The sequence below is a fragment of the Rhododendron vialii genome, chromosome 5a (assembly GCF_030253575.1).
Source record: "Rhododendron vialii isolate Sample 1 chromosome 5a, ASM3025357v1".
Lineage (NCBI taxonomy): Eukaryota > Viridiplantae > Streptophyta > Magnoliopsida > Ericales > Ericaceae > Rhododendron > Rhododendron vialii.
The window spans coordinates 8,588,904-8,598,582 of NC_080561.1; the positions used below are offsets into that span (position 1 = coordinate 8,588,904).

Sequence of the window (9,679 nt, forward strand, 5' to 3'; positions counted from 1 at the left end):
CCTAGAGTCAAAATTTAATTATGACCCTTTAGAATTAAATGATCAGATAAATAAAATCTTCTCACCCATTCAAACGGATTGAAATTTGGAACACTTAATTTTTCAACCTTCAGTTTATATATTAAAAAATATGGTTAAAAAATTAAGTGCTTCAAATTTCAATCCGTTTGAATGGGTGAGAAGATTTTATTTATCTGATCATTTAATTATAAAGGGTCATAATTAAATTTTGACTCTATGGCTCTCGTTGGTTAGTCCTAAGAGATATTTGATTCTACGACTTTCTTAGGGTTAATCAACGAGAGTCTTATAGTCAAAATTTAATTATGACCCTTTAAAATTAAATGATAAAAAAATAAAATCTTCTCACCCATTTAAACGGATTGAAATTTGAAACACTTAATTTTAGAGAAAAGGCTGTGTCTAGTGGGACAGTGGAGAAGAAAATGTGTGTCAGTAGATATTTAAGTGAGAGGCACCTGCGGATAAAAAAAAACAAAAAAACAAAGGTGGAAGGCAACACCTGTCATTGCCATTGGGGCATCGAATAATTTCTCCTGCATACACACACCTTTTACAAATTTCAAGGACTATTTTGCAAATTCACCGGTTAAAAAACAAAAAAAAAGTGTTTTAATTGCATTAATTAGGGGAGTGTAGAAATTAATTTCTTTGAGAATAATGCTCAAAATTATGAATGGATATTTGAGGATAATGCTCAAAATTAATTAAGAATTTGAAAAGATAATCCAAAATGAGAATGAAAAAACTCCTCCGAAGCTGATTCTCAAATTGTGAGTCTAAAATGTAGTTTTGAGAATGCATTGTGACATAATAACGCATTATCAGAATTCGGTTCCCAAACGGAAAAAAAGAATCGCAAAATGCTAAAATGAGGAAGTCACAATTAGGCTCCCCAAACAGCCCTCTTGATAGTATTGGTCTTCAAAAGACAACTCTTCCCGCGCGTAGCCACGCGTAACTTACTTCCCGCGTGGAGCAACACGTGGCGTTACTCGCTGCATCAGAAGATTCAGAACAAAATAAAGACACCAAAAACAGAGAGAGAGAGAGAGAGAGAGAGAGAGAGTAGCAAAATGCAGGAGAGGAGAGAGGTGGATTTGAGAAAATTAGAGCAAATAATGGGGGAATCCAAAGGCGGAGTGGTTGACGAAAAAGATATCCTCAGTTCTTCCAAACAGGCCGTTAAAATGGCCGCCGGAAACAAACCCGCAAATGCGGTGGAATCATCCACCGCCCTCCAACGATTTCTCGATCGCATCCCCATCGGCTCCATCCCCGGCATCAACAACTCCTCCGCCGCCGGTACTTCCGTTCCCCGTCAATTTTGTGTTCGTACATTGATACAGTGATTCAGATACACGTCTACTTGTTGTTTATGGTAGAATTTTCAAATATTCATCTAGTAGGCGTGAGAATCGAGATTGGTAACTATATTCTGCAGTCATGTTCGCTTGGAACTGGAAAACTAATTCGCCAAGGATTTCCAGTTTCGTAATTAACTCTCATCGGATATTTACACAAAAACATGGGATATGCAAAATACTGTTCGTGAGCAGATCAAGGCTCATGTCGTTATGGGCTCGGCTTGGATCAGCTCATTGGTAACAAGTCAATCTCGAGCTTTAAGCTTGTTTAGTAAATGAGTCGAGCTCGAGAATGTTGTACCTCATGCTCGTTTATAAAAGCCCGGGTCGTTTGTAGAGGCACACCACTTTTATATTGATCCCTCAACATTTCGAGTTGATGCCATTTGGCATCATCTTTGCTAAGGGTTGTGTATACTTGTGCTAGTGATGGAGCTCAAAACTGGTGATTGTTTGGGTGATGCGATTCGATTGTTACACGAGAAGAATGTGTTCGGTGCTCCCATTGCTGTTGATGCCTTGGATACGGATACTGCTACCATTGGCCGGAAATTTTCAGATGGATACATTGGTTTCATAGATTTTGCTAGGATGATTCTTTGGTCTCTCGAGGTAATTTGGTTCCCCCAACAAATCCACGTCTTTTGATCCTTATCCATCTCCATTTCAAGCGAGAACATTTAATCCCCTATTTTAATTCACCGGCAGAATCCATAATTTCTTTTGACAATTGACTAGCAGAAGCTGCAGATCCCAGAAGGATAACAAACGAAAGATTTATTGATGTTGCTTTTTAACAGCTACTTATCATAAAATTGAAATCTCCATTTTTCACTTGAAATGGAGACTACCCCTAGATAGATGACAATTGCTGTACTCAGAAGAGTAAGTTCATAAACCATTCATCCACTGCTTGTTGGCCTAGTAATCTGTGGGAAGTGGTTTTACTAACTTAGCCCGAAAAAATTCAATCATTAGCAAGCATGTGTTTCATTGTGTACCCTTTAACATGTGGTATACTGTCTCAGAGGTAATTACTAAGATCAAAAAGCCCATTAACTTCCTTATGATTGCCTTTCTAGGAATGTGAGAGAGCTGGTACTCAGGCAAAAGAAGAGAGCAACAATGGTATCTTCTCCATGCTTGAACTCAATCCTCACATTGCTCATACTAAGGTGTCCTACTGTCCTGTTTCTTCACTTTGACTCTCTTTTGTGATTTGTTGCATTCAACATAGCTACATATGTATCATTGGTGTATCTTAATGCCCTGTTTGATTTGTGCTACTATTGTGCATTATGGCTTTATGAACAGATTGGTGAGCTAGCAAAGTCCTTCCTTTGGGATCCCTTCTTCCCGGTGCACTTAGACGCTACACTCTTCCATGTTCTGTTGCTTCTTTCCAAGCACTGCGTACAATTCGTTCCTGTTACCGAGCAATCTAGTCCTAAGGTCATTGGTTTTGTTACACAGGTAGATTATTTTCTATACATACTTAAGTGGCACTACTATGGCTTAGGTTAGACAGCAAGGATCACGAGAGGAATGCAAATGTGATTCCGGATCCTCATGCTTTCCTATTTTTGAACGTACTGGTATAGGTAAGTGATTTAACTTTGCCTGTGACGTGCTTAGAGTCTAATCTCTTAACAGCCAGTACCAAGCCCGGATGAAGGAGGAAGGTTGTGTAAGGTAGCTGACAACTGGCACGTAAAAGTCCCATTAGATCTTTATGACATAAATCCTAATGGACAGAGCTCAATGGAAAAATAGGATTCATATAGCCGACCCCAATTGATTGGGACACAAGGCTCGGTTTGGTTTAGTTTGGTATAGGAAAGTGCTTTCGTATAGCGATCCAATGCGAACCAAATTCTCTAATTAAGTAGGCATCTAATCGCCATTGTTGCTATTTGGCGTGTGCATGGGCCTGTTCGCGCCAGGTTTGCACCTACCCACCACCCAAGCTGATCGAACAATAGCTCACCATCTTTCGAACCGGATATTCTTTGGTACTACCAAAGCGGTCATTTGGGTTGTGGACAGATTTGATTGGGTAACTCAGGTCTTCTCTTTGCGAAAGAAAAATTGCAGATTTGAGGAGGTGAGAAGAGGTAAAGGATAACAAGCTAATCAGGTGAAGGAAGGGATGACAAAAGTTCTTCGAGCAAGCCATTGTACCCCTACTTTGTGCTTTTGCCGTCATCCCTCGTTTGGAAGAGGGAGAAGGTTGGGGTTTTTGGAAACTTGAAACGTAGTATTAAAGATAAAAGAAAAGAGGAAAGTCACATGTGGGAAATGAGAGAAGAGAGAGGGAGGGAGGTTTTTTTTTTTTTTTTGGATAGTGTGTTGCTTGGAAAAGGTGTACATTTAAAATGAGAGAGAGAGAGAGAGAGAGAGAGAGAGAGAGAGAGAGAGAGAGAGAGAGAGAGAGAGAGAGAGAGAGAGAGAGAGAGAGAGAGAGAGAGAATAGTTGACTTCATGTGTTCCCCATGCGTGCAAGTCTTAGATGTACAAATGTAATCGGCCAGGTCGGGTTACATGGTTGAAAATAACTAAACCTACCCGTACTGGGACCAGAAAACGATATTTTCAATACAATGGGTGAAACTGACCACAAGTCAAGGGGTCGGCCAGGGTTGGTCGGTTTGGACGATATGTACGGATTTTTGCTACTTGCTAGATAATCTTAGATTTTAGGCCTAATTTGTAAAAGCTGAGTTGAGCTTTAATAACGTCTTTGAAAAGTCTCAATGAAATTTACTACATCAGGTACTATAAAATTGCGTATTTGATTCCTAATAATCAAGTTTAATCCCCAGCCAAGATTATAGCATCCAAATATTGCCTCCATGTTTCTTACCAATCCAAAATTCAATTCCTCATTGCTTAACATTTTAGTTGTTTGCTTCTGGTAGAATGCAGTAATTCAATTGCTCCTTCGATCAAGTGGACTGGAGTGGTTCGATAGCATTGCAGACAAGGCTCTATCAGAGTTCCGGTTGAGACCGCCTTCATTTCAACATGATAGTAAGAATGTATAGTGATTGCCATATTGCTCATTCAACTCATCTATGTTCTCTGTCCAGGTTTGAAAATGACAAGCATGCTGTTTTCGTGTGTGGAGACCAAAGCATTGCAGAGGCAATGCACATCTTGTGGCAAAGCCAAATGGGTGCAGTTGCAGTTGTTGAAAGGGAGACTAAAAGGCTTATCGGTTGCATGCGAAACATCGATCTACATCTTCTTCTAGACAATATAGATCTCTTTAACAACAGAAAGTAAGTCTCATCCATGTAGTCGATTTGTTCTTCTCGTTCTAAGACCAGCCTCGAGGCGCTGTTTAATTGGTCAGACTAAATAAGAACTAACTTGTATTCTTGAAATGCCCATAGCATAAGGGATTTATACCACTTGACAGAACACACACTGGTTCTTTAGGTAAAATATCTTTAGTGACTTTCCTTTCTTTTCTCCTTCGAAGTCTAACGAAACAAGATTTGACGCATTCTTATCATTCCTATCATTCCTCTTCTTTTCATGTCCCTCATAACTAAGGGAATAAAACACATTTCTTTTCTTTCTTTTGTCTACTAAGTTGCCAAGCCTACATCGAGTTAGCAATCTACTACGCTAAAGCATGTTTGACGCAATTACAGGAGTCTGACTGCGAAAGAGTTCATTCATATGGATCAGAGCGAGGTAGATTCTGAGCCCACCATTGAACGAGATCTTGGGGCTTTTCTTTCAGCTGGGGTTTTGACACTGAGGAACACCTTCCTTCCGAGGATGGATTCACCCGTGACCAACAAAAAAACCGACACTCTCAAGCAAGCCATGAACAATTTGGCGGCCGCAAAGGGTAATTTCTGCTTTCTAATAGATGAGTTCCAGCAAGTACAAGGTGTGGTCACACTGAGGGACATGATCGTACAGTTTGCTCCACCCTCTATGGATTCAACAATCGACGGAGGTGGTTTTTTCGACTCTGCGTTGGAACAAACTGGTTGTCACATTGAGAAGGGAACCATGATTTGTGATCATTGATGACATGTATATTCATCAACCAATTTTTTTTTTTTTTAATAACTATTGATCTTTTATGTAGGTTTAGTGACTTTAGACCAATTTGGTTTGTCTCTGTTTATGGACAGGCAGTAAATGAAAAAAATCAGTCCCGCGAATTCCCCAACTAGCTGATGCATTGCTTTTGGAATTGATCAAGTGAAATGTGATTCATTTACCCGGTTATCGATGTACGGTTAACCTAATTTTTTTACAAATTGCACATTGAGTTCTACGATAAATTTTATCGGCACTCCTAAAATTTACTTTTGATATTTGAAATAAATTGTTAACCACCAACCCATTGAAAATCTTGAGCGGGTACAAAGGAGCTAGTAACTTTATTATTCATATTTTCAACATTTTCCCCCTAGTATTTACAATTTATTCAAAATCTTAAGCCAGAGAACTATTTTGTTCTTTTTTTGCAAAAAACGTGCTGATAAGAATTTTTCCTTTTTTGTATGACAAGAATTTTTCCCTTTCGTAAAAGACGTGTTGATAAGAAAGGAGTGCAATCCATCCAATACAACCGAATTACCAAACAAGTAAATTCCAAACAAGTATTATATAAAAGCAAGAATTAATCCAAAGAAAATAAATATGCCAATAAGAAATGGAAAGAGGCGATCAGAAAATAAAGATAGAGACCCCATTCGGGTTGAATTTTGAGAGATATTTTTTAAGGAGTAACTAACAGACAAATATAGATAAAAATATATATATATATATATATATATATATATATATATATATATATGAATAACCATGCGGCGAAAATTTCAAGACACAAAAGGAACAAACCCGAGACTAATACAAACTGGATTTAGAAGGCCACAAACCACCCAAACACAAACACAAAACAGACTCTTTATTATTCAAACAAACACAAAACAGACCCTTAATTATTCATAGCCAGTATTCAAGATCAGACTACTCCATCCCACACTATAGTTAAACCGTAAAACATATTTTTCTCCCATGTCTCAACCAATCTTAACCTCAATGGTCTTGGGCTTCTTCGGCTCCGGAGGCGGCAACTTCGGGACCGTGACGGTGAGCACTCCGTCCTGACAAACAGCCGACACCGCGTCCGTGTTCGCATTCTCCGGCAAAACAAACTTCCTCATGAACTTCCCAACCCTCCTCTCCATCCGCACGTACTTCGCCCCATCCTTCTCCTCCTCCTCCGGCTTCCTCTCCCCGCTTATCAGCAGCACGTTGCCGTCCTCGACCTGAACCTTGATATCCCCAGACTTCAGCCCGGGCATGTCCACTACGAACACATACGAGTTCGGGTACTCCTTCACGTCGGCGGGCGTCGCCGCCATCGCCCTAGCGTCCCGGACGTAGGTCCGGGATGGCACGTTGGCTGCAGACTTGTCGTCTGCCTGGGGGGCAGTGGTGTTGGCGGCGTCGAGGAGCTGGAGGGCGTGGAGGATTGGGGCGTCTAGTCCCGTTAGCCTGAAATCCATGCTTTTGGTGTCTGGATTTTCTGATGATGGTTTCAGATTTTGAAGTCTCGAGTGTATTTTGTGTGATTTTTGGATGGGTAGGACAGGTTGTTGGGGAGGTTTAATGCAGGAGTGGGGAATGGGAGAACGAGGGAATGCGAAGGTTCTGGAAAAGGGAAGAAGGTTTTGGGAGGTTCTGTTGGAGAATTCTAGGAGGTTCGGAGGGACTTCTAGGAGGTTCTGTTAGCAAATCCTCACTGATGATGACATAATCGTGCATAAAATTTTTGCAATACAAAATTCTATCTTAAATATAAATTTTTATTTGATTAAAAATAAATTGGAGCCTGATTGATTGTGTTTTTTTTGTCATATTACTATTACTCACAGATTTAAAATAGATTTTACTTGCATTGAGGCCCCGTTCCAAAACAGGAAAAAAAACCCTTATTTTTTAAGAAGGTAATTTCAAGCTCAAAAATTATGGACTTATTCAAATTTAAAAATATGCAATATGGATCTTGTTTGAAACATCTCATTGAGATCTTTTATACTCCCTCCGTCCCGCAAAGTTTGGCACTTTTGTGCTTTTACTAGTCTCATAATATTTGGCTAGTTTGAAAAGTCAATAGAAAAGTTAGGTGAACTTTTCACTTTACTCTTTTCTTTTGCACACCAGACAACAATCAGTTCAAACAAACAAATCAATTTTGAATTTGGGAGCCACAAATCAGCGCCAAAACTTTTGGCATCTGACACCCAATTTGAAAAATAGTTGTGAAAGTATTTTTTTTATGACAAAAGTTGTGAAAGTACAGATGGGTAACATTGGAAAGTTTGCTCATTAATTGTACATCAAATTTTTTCTCTTAAAAGTTGGATTTTCTAAAAATGCCAAATATTGCGGGACGGAGGGAGTACGATGCAAAAAAAATTAAAAAATAATTTTTCATTTATATTATTTTTGAGTTTGAAAATCTAAAATAAACTGTTTATTTTTTAAAAAGATTTCTGGACCGGGACCTGACTATACACGAATGATCGAGTGCAACAATAAGAAGAAAAATCAAATTAAATTAAGAAAATATAAAATTGTGGTGTATTTTTTAATCAAATGGGTACGCTTGAACCCCTTAAATACTAGTAAAGTCGCCCATGCTTACAATATATGATCGGAGCGAAGATCTAAATGTATTCGCAGTAAAAATTATAAGGGAAAAAAGATAATCTTTGTTACTCACTTGAAAGAAGAATAGTACTCCATTTTTTGTTAGCGCAGTAAGTTTTAGATTCTTAAACAGTCAAGTATTTTGTTTTATCTTATTAATAAAAAAATTCAGTGCATTTTTTGAACACACCAAACCTTTTGGGAGAGTAGCGTAGCCGCCCCGGAGAGAGAGAGGTGTCGATTGGTGGAGAGGGAGAGAGCACATGAATTGAGATGAGGGGAGAATACTTGTGTTGTGGGATCTAATCTCAGTCATCCAAAGCAAGAGTTGAGTTTGAATGTCATTTATTGTGTTAATTGTAATGACCCGAGTCAGCTGATTTGTTAACTATTCGTCTAATCACATGATTCAAAAGATTAACCTCAAGTTATACAGTAACTGCTTGGGTTTCTATATATATTACCATCGGTGGCGACGCCACAGGTTAAGTAGCGGGGTTGGGCGACCCCATGGCATGAAAAAAAAACTAAGATTATTACATTGATTTTTTTTTTTCAAACTAATAAATGACCCCATTGTAATTTGATGATGACGCTTAAGGGTCATCATCGGGCCGGGCCGAGCCGGCCCAGCCCGCCAAGTCGCTGTCCAAGCCCGCTCACGGGCCAGGTTGACTGGACTTTTTCTTTTTGGCGGGCCGGGCTACCTATCATAAATTAAAGCCCAATCCCGGCCCACGGGCTAGTCCAATTGGCGGACCAGCGGGCCAAAATCAGGGCGGGCTTAAATTTCCTTGGGCAAAACTAAACCAAGGGAAAAAAGAAAGGATTTTGTGGGATTTTGGGCTAATAGGCGGGCCCGTTGGTGGGCTTTTGGGCGGGTACCACGGGCAGGCTGCCTGATGGGCTCACGGACCGGGCTATGGGCGGGCCGAGAAAAAATTCATAGGCCCGAGCCCGCCCATTACAAACTACAGGCCGGGCTAGCCCGCCCATTTTATGGGCTCGGGCCGGGCGGGCTTTGGACGGGTCGCGGGCCTTCGGGCTAAATGATGACCCTTAATGACGCTATACTTGATTATTTTTCCACTTGAAATCCACACTCTCCTCCGTAAAAGTTAAGAGTTAAAACACCACCGCATTACAATTTGATGACCACAATACATTAGATTATTTTTCCACTTGAAACCCACCTCACTCTCTATGAAAAAATTATTTGGGGCATCGCCACGTAATGCCCCAGTACCACTAAACACTACATATTTATGTGAAATCCATCACTAAGTATATGAACCGTAAAGACCCGATATATTTTTTTTAAATAATAATAATTATCAAAACAAAAATAATTATTTTGCTCGAAAAAAAAAATTATCTATGCCATCATATGAAATTTTATTCCGTAATCGGTTGTGTACGCGCACGTATCTGACGAGTAATTTTCCCTAGCATAGACATGCGTTGCACTAAATTATTTTTTTAAAACCAACCCAAAATTGTTTCCAGCCATTCGTTGCCTTGTATGCCAGGCCAATGAACCCACTGTCTCCTCCCCATCGTATAATGTTCCTCCATTTTTGTCTACATTTTCTTCCTAGCCAATC

At 39.7% G+C, this 9,679-nt stretch overlaps 2 protein-coding genes across 2 annotated transcripts; one reads left to right on the forward strand and one right to left on the reverse strand.

The window, feature by feature from the left end:
* Positions 1-1,024: 1,024 nt before the first annotated feature.
* LOC131325191 (SNF1-related protein kinase regulatory subunit gamma-1-like) lies at positions 1,025-5,583 on the forward strand. Its single transcript, XM_058357305.1, has 7 exons — positions 1,025-1,326; positions 1,816-2,000; positions 2,471-2,563; positions 2,703-2,861; positions 4,307-4,389; positions 4,478-4,669; positions 5,048-5,583. Exons 1-7 carry the CDS (start codon positions 1,098-1,100, stop codon positions 5,433-5,435), a joined length of 1,329 nt encoding a protein of 442 aa, XP_058213288.1. The 5' UTR covers positions 1,025-1,097; the 3' UTR covers positions 5,436-5,583.
* Positions 5,584-6,307: 724 nt separating this feature from the next.
* On the reverse strand, positions 6,308-7,113 carry LOC131325194 (17.3 kDa class II heat shock protein-like). The gene has a single exon (XM_058357309.1). It carries the CDS (start codon positions 6,926-6,928, stop codon positions 6,440-6,442), a length of 489 nt encoding a protein of 162 aa, XP_058213292.1. The 5' UTR covers positions 6,929-7,113; the 3' UTR covers positions 6,308-6,439.
* Between the last annotated feature and the right edge of the window lie 2,566 nt (positions 7,114-9,679).

Excerpts from the sequence above, each read along its gene's own strand:
- LOC131325194 (XM_058357309.1), bottom strand. The coding sequence starts at position 6,928 with ATGGATTTCAGGCTAACGGGACTAGACGCCCCAATCCTCCACGCCCTC.
- LOC131325191 (XM_058357305.1), top strand. The coding sequence starts at position 1,098 with ATGCAGGAGAGGAGAGAGGTGGATTTGAGAAAATTAGAGCAAATAATG. Across the intron at positions 1,327-1,815 it reads CAACAACTCCTCCGCCGCCG|TGATGGAGCTCAAAACTGGT; the intron begins GTACTTCCGTTC and ends TACTTGTGCTAG. Across the intron at positions 2,564-2,702 it reads CTCACATTGCTCATACTAAG|ATTGGTGAGCTAGCAAAGTC; the intron begins GTGTCCTACTGT and ends CTTTATGAACAG.